General features: G+C 41.1%; 1 protein-coding gene across 2 annotated transcripts in view; it reads right to left on the bottom strand.

The window, feature by feature from the left end:
- Window positions 1–5792: 5792 nt before the first annotated feature.
- TSNAX (translin associated factor X) overlaps window positions 5793–12839 on the bottom strand; it is a 56508-nt gene continuing 49461 nt past the window's right edge. For both annotated transcript variants that reach the window (XM_058834017.1, XM_058834016.1), the window contains exons 5-6: window positions 9186–9313; window positions 5793–7587 (exon numbers count right to left, since the gene is read on the bottom strand). In XM_058834017.1, coding sequence (XP_058690000.1) covers window positions 7213–7587; window positions 9186–9313 — 503 coding nt within the window. In that variant the 3' untranslated portion in view covers window positions 5793–7212. The remainder of the gene's footprint in view (window positions 7588–9185; window positions 9314–12839) is intronic.

Below are 12839 nucleotides of genomic sequence, written 5' to 3' on the forward strand. Positions count from 1 at the left end.
CAGATGTCTACAGCCATGGGTCCAGACACACCAGCCCCACCTGATCTTTTCCAGCGTGCCAGCCCTCCACCCTGGAGCTGGGTACAGGACAGGCATGAACTGTGAGTGTAAGAACAGGAGATCTATGCTGTTCTCTGTCTTTCAGTCCCAGAGTGGGTATCCTGTAAAAGGATCTAAAATTACCCTTGAACGACCTTTAGAAGAAGAATCTCCAGGGTGACAGTGCCATCATTTCTATGGATGCAATTTTATAAGTGATTGCTATCAATGCCTTTCCACTAGGGCAATCCAAGTGACAACTGTGGCTGGGTTATCCCCTTTAAAAGCCTAATGTTTCATCATCCCTCTGCTGTGGTGCATGCCAGGTCTCTCCTGGCCTTGGACACCCCTGAGCAGCACAGAGCAAGGGAGAGACAAAGGCCCAGGACAACACAAGGGACCAAATCACCTTTAGCATTAACTGGGAAATGTCCCAGGGCTTAACCACCAACCCTAGCCCCCTTCTGTTCAGGGAGCACAGCACAGCCACTTCTTTTCTCCTGCAGACACACAGTGGGTTTGGAGCCTCCCGTGTTTCTACCTGCAGGGTTTCTGTGACAACAACAGTCCGGGCAGGGAAGCACACAGGCACATTCACACATGCAGAAGCATTTTATTTTATACCAGGAGTTCAACAGCTAAAAAATTTTCTTGTATAGGTAGTGTGGAATTTAGGACTCTGATCTAGAAATCCTTATAGCACTGGTACTTCTTCAAAGTATTAGCTCAAATAATAACATTTGTATAATTCACAGATCTACAAGAACACACCTGGTCAGTTTCTCATGGCTTTTTATTTATCTGTCTTCAAAACACCATACACACATATGATGAGATATAAAATAAAAATATGCTCTTCTCTGTAATTCCCCAGATTTCCAAATAGCAGAGTATGCAGAGAATAAAAATTCTTACTATCAGAGACGTACTTCAGTCTAAAAATTAAATTTACACCACATTACTAGTGGTGTTTATAAGCACTAAAATAGAAAACAATAAATAACCTGTAAGTCACAGCCAAAAGCTTCAGCATTCCAAAGGCTGGACACTAGGTGGCAGAAAAATTATACGTTCTCCAGTGACTGACAAATACTCATCCTTCTAGTAGGAAGGCAGGCCCAGGGAAGTTATAGCATGTATCTCAAATAAATTGAAGGTTTATAGCTGCCCTGCTTTTCCTGATCAGTTCAAACGAGCACAGCCCCTGTTAAGGTTGGTTTTTCTTGCTCCTGCAAAGCAACATTTCCCTATCCAACAGCCCATCAACCATGCAGAGGCTATGCCGAAAAAGCTGGGAAAAAGGCTTGGGAAGGAGGCAGAGGAAACAGGTGTTAGCACACATCCTGCCCGCACCCTGCCCTCCCCTTCATGCCCTCCAGCAAAGATACATAAACCATAAATAAAATAATTAATAAATATAAAATAACAGGCATCAGGACTTTATGAAGGTGACCGGGAGGTTCTGTATCAGTGCTTCCTGCTCATCCTGCTGCTCATCCCCTCCTCACTGGGCACATGTAAATGCAGGCCCGTGGCATTTACAGACAATGCACATGCGAGTGACCGTGGCATTTTGGTGGTGCAGCTTCTGCCCTTGGCTGGCTCTCAGGAGCAGAAGGAGCTCAGGCTTGCATTGGTGGGAGCAGGGCTGGAGGTTAAATTGCAGGCTCCTGGCCGATTTACTGTAGGCTCCATCTCACTCACCTTCTCATGCAGCCCCGGCATCTGCTGCCTGTCACCTCATACTGCCAGGTATGAGGTGCAAAGTAAAGCGTGTGGGGACTGACAGTGGTCAAATAGATCTGTAGGCTTCAGGCACTAGCTTGAGTCTGTGGGAAACCAAGTCACATAACTTTCACACTCTGGCCTGAGAAATCATGAGGAATCCAAACAGTCCTTAGAGAAGGAAAACAACCTTTGCAGGTGTTGTTTGTCACCTTGTTGTTTACTTGCAAGAAATGGTCAGGGGGTGGTGTTCCTAACTGTCCAGTGATGGTGATGTGTTGGTTTGGTGACCAGTGAAAGCTTTACCTTTTTGGACCTGCTCAGAACTGTCTGTAAAAGAAGGTCTAGAAGAATAAAACTTACTCTCTTTTGCAACCAAGCTAGAGAGTCTGTGTTGTTACTTGGCTGCTCCTAATACAGTGCAACAAAACCCACCTACCAATTGCCCTTGCTGCAAGTCTCCTAAAAGGAGACTCCTGGGACTTTACGTTCCCATGGCATCCAGACTCCCAGAACTGACTATTCAAGCACATCCTTTGCCACCCTGGGCCTGTCCCTGAGCATGAAAAGGCTCATTTTAACAAAAACCTGGGCAATTTACAAAACAGTATTTTCAGCTTCTCTTGTTGGGGTCATCTGAGGAGAGGACATTAAGGAAGAATTTAATGGAACTATTAGGACCCTCCTGGATTAAAAGGGACTTGCAAGCCTGCAGGAAAGCTCAGGGCTATGGGAGAAGTGCCCAAAGCTAGATGTACCCCAAAACCTGCACTGTATCTGTAGCCAAGAAACAGTTTATGATGGGCTCAAGAAGTCATCTGACCTATTGTGCCAGTGGAGGAGTAGAGCACACACAACAGAGTCTTTCTTTAGGAGGAATGAACATCTGCATTACATGAAAACAACAACACTAGTGGCGAAGAAAAAAGAGGATGAACCCACATGTCACTGGTTTGCAAAATCCAATAGCGGAGGCTCGGAGTTCAGCCCCCCCGGGTGGCTGAAGGGACACCAGAGCCAGCCTGCCTGGTCTGTGGGAGGAGCTGAGAAAGGAACCATCACATCACTTTTGGCCAGCATTCAGGGAGGCACCAACTGGCTCCAGAAGAAGTCATCAGCAAGTCTCTTCTGCTACATTCTGCAAATAGGCCTTTCAAAGGAATGATGCGTGAGGTAAAAAGAGGTAGAATTTGTGGGAAAACATACTCCTCTAAGACAACCTTCCTCAGAACTGGAGAAGAAACTTTCTTCATGTTTGTAGGCAATTTTCCTTGGCTCGTGATGATTGCAAACCTCAGAACAACCAAGGTTTGCTCACCTGCAAAAGCAACATGAAATCTTCCTGCCCACCCACCCATTCTGACACGTGGCACCATGGCTGCCACAGGACACGCGCACCAGGCCTTATCCGAATGCAGGAACACCAGACCTCTCCCCTCAGAGTCAGAGCACTATTCCCAAATCTGGAGGTGCAAGCAGACAACCTTACCAAAGAAACTGATTGATTCCTCCTCCTGCATGAACACATTTCACCCCAGGATTACAGCTAAACACGGAAAGGACTGAACCATGGGAAGGACATGGGCAATGGCTCAAAAGAACAGTACAGCCTGAGAAAGGATAAGTAAAGAAAGGGAAGAAGCACAGAGGGGTTTGAAGCACCAATGCCAGCGAAATGGACACGTTAACAGCACACAAGGGGAAACTGTGGTCACCGTAAGCATTCCTTTATGTTAAAAACTGTATCTAACCATGTCTCTAGTAGCTGAAGATGATGGCAATCCAAACATCAAGGTTCGTGTCTACCAGTGTGGGAGTGAAGCGAATGTGAATGAGAAGTTGGGTCATATGGGAACTGAGTGCTTGTTGATTAGTGACAGCATGACTGGAAGCCTGCAAACCCTGCTTTAGTCCAGGACCTGCAGGTTCTCAGCTGCTCAGGAAATCAAGTTCCCATTATTTATGGCTCAAGGCTAGATCAATGCATTGGGGACCTTGTGGTAATTTTAAATTCAGTTCCTTTGGTCAACTCCAGGTCTCTCTTATAGCTGAGTCACTTGGTTTCAAAGTGTTGTTTCCAACTTCTTGCAGGGCTGTCTTCCTGTCCCACGTCCTCCCCAGTCCCACCCTCCTTGCATGTGCACCCGCTGTCCCGTGGCTCAGCCTGCTCTTCCTCCATGCTGTCCCACTCCTTGCCACTCTTCCCCCCTTTGTCTCTACCTCACTTCCTTCCATTTTGTGTCTCCACTGCCTTCACCCTTCCCGACTAACCCTTTACTGTCTCACTGCAGACTTCCATAAGTTTTGACAAGTTTCTTTTCCAAAATGGGAAGTGTTAAACCAACCTACTGTTACACACTGTCTTCTGGTAAAAATCCTGTCACTTCATCCCCTCCCCTTTCTACCATCTTCCTTTTGTTTGTCTTGGCTGACCTTTTGCCTACTCTTAAACTGCAAACTCTTTGAGGACAGTGCCAGAATCTGGTCTGAATTCTATAAAGCACCTAATATGCTAAATATTATAAAAGGTCCGGTTTATTTTATTTTATTTTGATTTTCAATAAACTCACTGAACATCCAAGTAAGCAGGAGTTTAAGTGGACAGACATATGTGTCTTGTCAACAGGAAGTTTCTCTTGCATAACTTCTCTGGCAGTTTTCTCTGGAAAGCTAAATGCGGGTGCATTTTTCCTCACTGAAAATTAACAGTCAGGAAAAAAAAAAAAAAAGCGAACCCATAAAGAAAAATAATTTCTGAGAAGGGAGATTCCAGAAAGGCAGATGATTTTTAGCACGCAGAGCTGCCCTTGTGAAACATCTGCTATGACGTAGTCCTGTTCTGGCTGCAGACCAAGCGTATCAATAGCTCCACAGAGTAATGGGATAAGAAATGGGAAAATTGCCATTGCTTGTTTAGCAGCTTGTTTTGCTGATAAATGTCTGTCACTTTTCAAATAGCTACAGTGCAATTGTTTTTTCGGGAAAATATTTCCTTGAGCAGGAGGTTTGCAGGCCATTAGCTACTTCCCATCTGTGCTGGCGTTTTAATACACTGCACATACACTTTGCTCCTTATCAAAAATTATTGACAGCTTCTGATTATGGGCAGGCAGCCTGGACTTTAGAAATCGTGGCTGCCATTAAAAAAAATTTCTCTTGCCTTACCGAAAACTTACATCTCAAAATCATTAGAACCAGTATGTACTTGTTGAAAGAGCATCTACTTCTAAAGATTGCTAGGGGTAAAAAAGTACTCTTTTTAGACATCTGTAGTTTTAAAATAATGAATGACTATATAAAAGCAGGAGCTGACTAAAGTGGTGGCCACTGTGTGCTCATTCCATGGCTAGAGGCAGAATGTCACTGAGCCAAGCAGTGCAATGTGTTGGAATTCATCTCATCCCTTTTCAAACTGTGCCATGAATGTTTTTTAATTCCCCCTGATAGCTGCTAAGACAGACAAGAGACAGACCTCTGTTGAATATCACACACTACGTCTATCAGCATCTGCTTTTGTTTCACACACTTACACTAAACAAGCAATGACTTGCAGTAAATTTAGTGTACCAGAAGAGACACAACTGCACTGTAGCATCAACTGCATCAACTGAAATGCTAGATGTATACATGTCAGGGAGAGGGGTGACACCCCAAAACTATTCCTTTTTAGCGACTAGACTCCTTTCTTTCCCCTTCTCTCATCAAGAGAGCAGAAAAAAAAAGGTGAGATGTAGAAACATGGGTACTGTTGCAGATTTGTTCCAGGGATATACTTGCTTTGCTTTTCATCTGAATCCTTTGCATTTTTTTTATTCAAGAGATTCACATTAAGTTTCTATTCTAATTAGCTTTTAGACACCACAGAATAAAGTTAAGGGAGAAAAAAATTTCAGCATTAGAAAGTGTCCATGGAAGTATGAATATAGGAATGCAGCAAAACTTCCAAGTGAAGTCTTTCACAGTGGGAAACTCACACCATAATTTACCACTTGGACTGACAGGCAAAAGGACCAAATAGAGACAGTGACTACTTTTCAGAATTTATTGTAAAAAACAGTATTAAACGATAGGAAAAATGTCACTCCTTGTTCAATCCACCCCATACTACTTTATGTGGAAACAATGGAAAAATTTGACAGAAATGTATTTACCCATTCCTATCCATATATCAGACGATTCCAGCTACTCAGGACATGCTCTTGGGAAAAATATTGGCAGTATCACAGCATATGGAAGTGGAAATAAAAAACATGCAGTATTTTCAATTGCAGTTGGGAGGCCTATTTCCTGGAGTCTAGAGATCATGTTGTTTTATCTGTTTTCCTTTAGCATTATGCACATTATCAGACTTTCATAACTTCAGACACCAGCATAAAGCCCTGATTTTTTGCCAACAGTGACATACCCTCCTCAAAGATAAATGTGGAAACCAGAATGCCTGCCTTACTTCGGTTTGCAATTTCCTTTCCACAGGAACATGCACATGACATAGCTCCTGCTAACATATATTTAAAGCTTGGCTAGCCCTTTTTCACTTATACCAGTTCAATCCCACTGGAGGTCCTCAGGGCAGCACAAACAATGGACGACAGACTTCCAGCACTGCAATGCATTTGTTCTGGCCAAAACCTGCTTGTCCTAACACCAAATTACATACTTTGTATGATAACTTCTGCCTACAAACAGCAATATTCAGATTCTGCATTAAACTGTATTACAAAAAATGTAAAACAATACTTTCCACAATTATTTTCTGTGGATTTCCTAGCTCATCTCAAAGCTGCGAAGTACCAGTGTTAGCTCAAAGAGAGCTCAGCTTTAACAAAGACCCACAATAATGGGTGACAGTAGTACTTACCTGGTGCAATTAGCTTCATTATCAATTGGCAAAAAATTGACTTAGTTTTGTACTTTAAAGCACTAATTAGAGAAAACTTAAATTACATGGCACTGTTGAGACCACCCCAGTTTCAAATCAATGCACTTATGCACAGGTGCACTGTTGTAGGTATGACATGAGTACAAAACCCAAATACTCAGAAAATGGGTCAGCAGAAACCTATGGATAATGCTAAATAAGAGCACCTAACCATTTTCTTTCCACTGCTGTGCTTGATGAAAACTTGTACCAACGACAGTTGGAGGTGAGTCACACAAATGACAGCCACTGGAGTAGAGTGCAGTGGAAATTTTGGTGATTCTGAAAGAAGATACAATAGAGCAATTCAGGAAATTCTATACCAAGAGGCCAAAGTCAAACATTTTTTCTCTTGAACATCATAAAAAGTATTTTTGGTTACAAATTACCACTGCAAACAGCCTTCTCATAGATAAAACTAAAAATGTCTCTACCTAAAAAGCTTTGAGAAGGGTCAAAACCCCACAAACCACAACTGAAGAGCTTTCTCTATGTCCTCTTCCCTTCTGAGTAGCAAGAGCCTCCTGATTTTAAGGAAGTCCCTCCTCTTGGTCAATCAATTCCGTTTTTGTGGAGAACACATCAGCCAACATGTGCTTTGGGATTTCAGATCCCCGTACTTTCAATGTGTAGCAGGCATTCTCTACTTTTGCCAGACTCTGTTTCAAGGTGTAGAGCTTCTTAGAGACTTCGTAAGGTCCGGTGTTGCCAATGAAAGTAAACCCATCGTAAATCTGTCGCAAGAACTGGCTCAGTTCAAAGGGAGTGTCTATGTCCCCGTTCCCAACGCTGCTGATGCACAGCCGCATCAGCTCTCCTGTCAGATCAGCCACTCCCAGCAGGTAATCCACAGGTGTTACCTTCAGGCTCCACGTATGGGGTTGTTTATCATGGGAATTGGAGGTCTGGGGACAGAACAGAAGAAATTCCAGTACAGGAAACTGTGAGAAAGCCATGTGTAATGGTTCAACTACACCCTAACTCTTCTAACATAACTGGAAATTCAAAACATTCTGGAAAATTAAATTGCATGGCACCTCCACATGGTCTGATTTCAGAAGTACTAATCTCCTTCCAGCATATAAGAAGGTAATTTCTACTTGAGATGTCATTTTCATTCTACCAAGTATGATAAACATACCCTATCTCTACCATCTCTATTTGCAAACAGAATTATCACATCTTTGCAGCAACATTTACTTGAAGTTGTTAGGGGTTTTCTCTCATCTAATAGATCTCAGCCTGAAAGATTTTCTTCCTAAACAGTCAGTCCAAAGTGAGCAAATCAAACAAAAATAGCCTGCATTATGAAAACAAATAATATAATTTCATAATAGTATCTTGAATTTCAAAATATATTCCCTACAAGTACTTATAGTGTTCTCAGATCTGTTTTATATCAACTGAGCTCATTAAATTAGCAAACAAAAATCTTCATGAAGCAAACCATTACAAAGTTACAAGTTTGCTCCTATATCCAAGTTTCCAATACTTTTTATTGCCATAATATTGGTAACGTGAGAGACAATGCAGGTTTCTTTCTGTTCACTTGTTCCCACAATATGCTGTCTACCCAAACTGACAGATCTGGTCAGAGGTGTGCACGCTGGAGTTAACAACTTCATAGTTATTACCTCTGGAAAAAACAAATTTAAGCTAAAAAATCAGGCTTCTCTGCAAATATCTTACCAAGAGAATAAAGAGAGAATGAGAAGAGCTTTACAGCAGAATCTCTTCAGCAGAAGCAGACTCAGAAATTCATGTAAAGCAGCATTAGTGTACACTGCATCTCAACTGCTTGTGCACTTCTATAGATTGCTACCACATCACTGTTGTTCCCTGCCAACAATCAAACTGCAGCCAGTTTACCATGCTTGGTGACAGCAGCTTGTCCCTATGAGCTATTTAGGGCAGGGTAGGAGTACAGGCCGGTCAAGAAACAGCAGATATGGTATTAGGGCTAAGGTATGGTGGGACACCAGCTTGTCCTCAGAAAGGAATCAGCTCCAGGAGAGTTAAAAATGATGCAGCTGAGACAAATGCACAAGGCAAACACGTTGCCTCCAGTCACTAGTTTAATACCAGCAGTAAGATTTCAGTCATGGAGTTCACCCTGCCTTGGATTTGTTTATCTCCCCCAGCTTCTGCAATATCACTATACACCAGAAGGTATTACAGACAGTCCCAGGCACTAAAAAACCCCTCCGCTACATCTGTTAGCTAGTATTTCACTGTCCTGGATCTTTCACCGTATCAGAAAGAGTTCAGCTTGCTCTGAATAAAAAGGATGTGAAATTTATAAACTTGTATCCCATGGATTTAGTTTACTACTTATCAGAATAACAGGCATGTTTTGAACAAGTGAGTCAAAGCCCACATGTATATCTAAACCCATTCCACTAACTGGCCTTATTTAATCAGATGCCAAAAACGTGACTAAGCCTTCTTGCTGCATTTCCATCCCAAAAAGATGTTTGTCAATTGAGAAAAGAAAGAATTTTACCATGTTTGTTGTTTCTTCTCTGTCTTCTGCTGTAAATATTAGTTGTTTGTTGATTTCTTCAACACTGATCAAAGATCGTGTTTTGATAAAATACTGAAACGAAACTGCTTCAACATATTCTTGAAGTCCTGCAAAAACAGCAGAAATAAGCTCATGTTTCAAACTTTCCAGCAATGATCCATGCTCACAATTATTTATTTTTTTAAAAAATCTTTTAGGTGAGACTATTTGAAGCTTACCAGCAAAAAGTAAAAACTAACATAATCCAGAAATAACACTGAAACATAATCTAACACAGCACGTTTCTGAAGTATGAAAGTCAGACCAAAGACACAGACAAACACGTTCAAGTTCTTACTCCATCTGCATTTTTCATGCAGAACCTTCTGTTATTTCAATATAAAACATCATGGTATTCTCAGAAACATACTGATCCGATCAGATCCCCACAATGCTCCCATGGGCTCACACTTGGACCTGTACTGTTTAATATCTGCATCAATGTCATAGAGAGTGGGATCAAATGTACCCTCAGCAGATTTGCAGGATGACACCAAGATGAGTGCTGCAGTTGACATACCTGAAGGGTGGGATGCCATCCAGAGGGATTAGGACATGCTTGAGAAGTTGGGCCTATGGGAATCCCATGCAGTTTAACATGACCAAGTGCAAGGTGCTGCATCTTGGTCAGGGGAACCCTGGGTCAGGGGATTCCCAGTATCAGCACAGGCTGGGAGATGAACAGATCGAGAGCAGCCCTGCCCAGGAGGACTTGTAGTGGATACTTGTTTAAAACTGAACTTCCCACTTCTCCATTTTGTGAGAATCAGGCTCCTTAATTAATGTTCAAGACAAAGCAACTGTTGTTACGAATCACTCCAGATCAAATCATTAAATAAGCAAAGAAAGAAACCAGACAGGATTGTGGTGTCAATAAGAAGATCAACAGGTGATCCTGCTTTGGCAGAAGGGTTGGACTAGGTCATCTTTAGAGGTCCCTTCCAACCCTAACTGTTCTGTGATTCTATGAATATATGAGTAACTGCTCTGTCCAAAAGAACTTACACTCTAAAATTAAGGCCCGCAGGGGGACAAAAGGAGTTGGTGTGTTGGAAAGGGAATGAAAGATAGGATAACAAATGTAGCTTGAACCAGATTTGTATGCCATCTACAGCTACCTGCCACAATTATCTCTCACTACCTACTTAGCAAATGGTGCTTTTATTATGCATTACAGCAAAGGTGAGATCTAAAAAAAAAAGTTTGAATGTTCAGACAGAGATTTCACAGGTTGTCAATCTATCCTTATGTGCAGACAGCAGATTTGGAGGAAGCATGTGAGAAAAGTTCATATGCAGAAAGCTGAAGCTGGCACTGTTGGTGGAAAAAAAGGCAGAAGCAAAGCGGGAACAAACAGCCATGGCAGTACTAGGCTAAAAAACGTTGTAGAGACAAAGTCAATGCCTGTGTATATCTGATCCATGAACAGAGAAATGCCAAAGAGGACATTAAAGGAACAGACACATGACAGAGGTGGTTTTAGCAGAGTTTTTCTGAGCCATTTTAAGGAGATGACTTCACTTCAAGAGAAGCAAACAGGTATCATGCTGCAAGAGGGCCATGATTAGACAATAGTTTTGTCAGTGAGAAAACGAGGCTGTAACCAAGAGTACCAGAAGTAGAATCCTGTGTCTCTTAGAATAATCTTAATACCCTCAGCTGACCTGTACAGTGCCAGGACCTCAGCTTATAGAAATATGCAGGAAGAAGCAAATTTAGACTTTACCTGGATCAAAGAAATAGTCTAAACTAAAAATAAGAGAATATAGATTTGAATAACAGGTGAGTGTGGAAATACCCAAAAAAACTAGACATAACCTCAAGGCATAGGAGGCTTTCCATGTTATAATCACAAAAGCACAATAAGTGACCTGCAATTTTTTTTTTTTTTCCTTTTAAATATATATTCGACCAGAAGCAACTCAGAATGGCAATTCCTTTATAGTACTCTACAGCAGCAGTGGGGAAAGCAAAATAAATAGGCAGCAACCAAACTCACACTCAACACTGCTGTTCACAAACCAGAACACAAACAGGGAGCTGGCAAGGCCAATTAAACACCATAATTTAATCAACAAAATTCAGGTAAAGCATTCTGGGCACAAGCAATAGAAAAACACTAGATAAAAGATACTCAGGATCTTTTAAGATAAATAATTTCAGAGGCTGCAGAGAGGTAGATTTCATCACTCACTCTTTCCCTGACTTACCTTCTGATGTAACAGGAGCAGTAATCTATTACGAAATTTTGGCTTTTTCTGTGGATAAGCTGTAAACTACCAGATACAGCAGCACTCAACATGACAACATCTGTGAGAATCTCCCTCTGCTATCTGTGGAGAAGACTATCATATATGAAGAACCAACCTGGAATTTTCCACAGCTCTCAGAGAGATCAAATCTGCCCTCAAACTTTTTGGTAAACAGTTTTCTTGATCAGATCTTCCAATTTCAACTCACCCCACTTTACTGCTTTACACAGTAAAAGTAATGTCCTTTTCCATTTTAAGTGTTTGGCTCCTCTGTTCTTTTATATTTCTGTATTTTTTTATGTGGGCACATTTATATGTATGTACAGACATAGATCCTTGCTTCCTCCTGCCATCCTACCCTAGCTGACATGTTCCTGCTTTGTGCTCCTTCCTTTTGTTCAACACCACCATGTGAATGTTGCCCACAGTCTGTCTGCCATTTACTGTCACCTTCTCACAATTAGGGAATCTTATCTCCCACTATTAAATAAGCCTTAAAAAACTCCATTAAAGTTACCATCACAAATAGACTGGTAACAAATCCTGTTCACAACTGCTTTGCAAAAAACATTAATATTTTACTTTTTCCTTTTTTAGTAAGTCCCTCTTCCAGAAGTAGCTACAATATGACATTTCAATGACCCAAGACCTTGAAACAAGGTATTTCCATGTGCAGGTAGAAGGATGTTTAAACACGTGATATTTTAGCTTAATGCTAGGACATCCGCTATTTTCAGCAAATAATTCCCAAGGTGAAAAACCCCATCCCATTTCACTACACCATCCAACAATACCTTTCCCCTTATGTTCTTGTTTTGGATTTATTCCAAAATTGGCTTATTTATGAGTTGAGCTGCCAGTAATGGAATAGTTTTTAAGACTACCTTTTATAGGTTTGGATTTTTTGTAGTACATGGACAAAAACACAAATTAAAAACACTATTATTTTTACCAGCATCTCTTAAAATTACAGATGTAAGGTAAAAAAGTAATTGCTTAAGTATTTTGATATTCTATTACATTTATTCTACATAAATAGCTTGTACTAGACAAGTGACAGGGACCCAGTATAGCAGCTCCCTTCTATGTTTTAAAAATTTATTTTCTACATAAGAACTAGAGAGTTACACTGAGATATCTTCTGAACATGTATCTATAAATAAAGGAGATTTTTCTGCCTAAAAGCTTGAGCACTTTTTTGCCAGCTGATATTCAAGACATTTTTCCTTATCTACCTAAGCAGCTCTAAGAAAAAAAAGTAGTTTCCCTAAGAAACTTAGCAAGAAATTTGGTTTCTTAAATGAAAAATATTTTTTAAAAGTCAGCAGAGCACTCAATCCAA

This window comes from Poecile atricapillus, chromosome 3 (assembly GCF_030490865.1).
Source record: "Poecile atricapillus isolate bPoeAtr1 chromosome 3, bPoeAtr1.hap1, whole genome shotgun sequence".
In the NCBI taxonomy this organism is placed as follows: Eukaryota; Metazoa; Chordata; class Aves; order Passeriformes; family Paridae; genus Poecile; species Poecile atricapillus.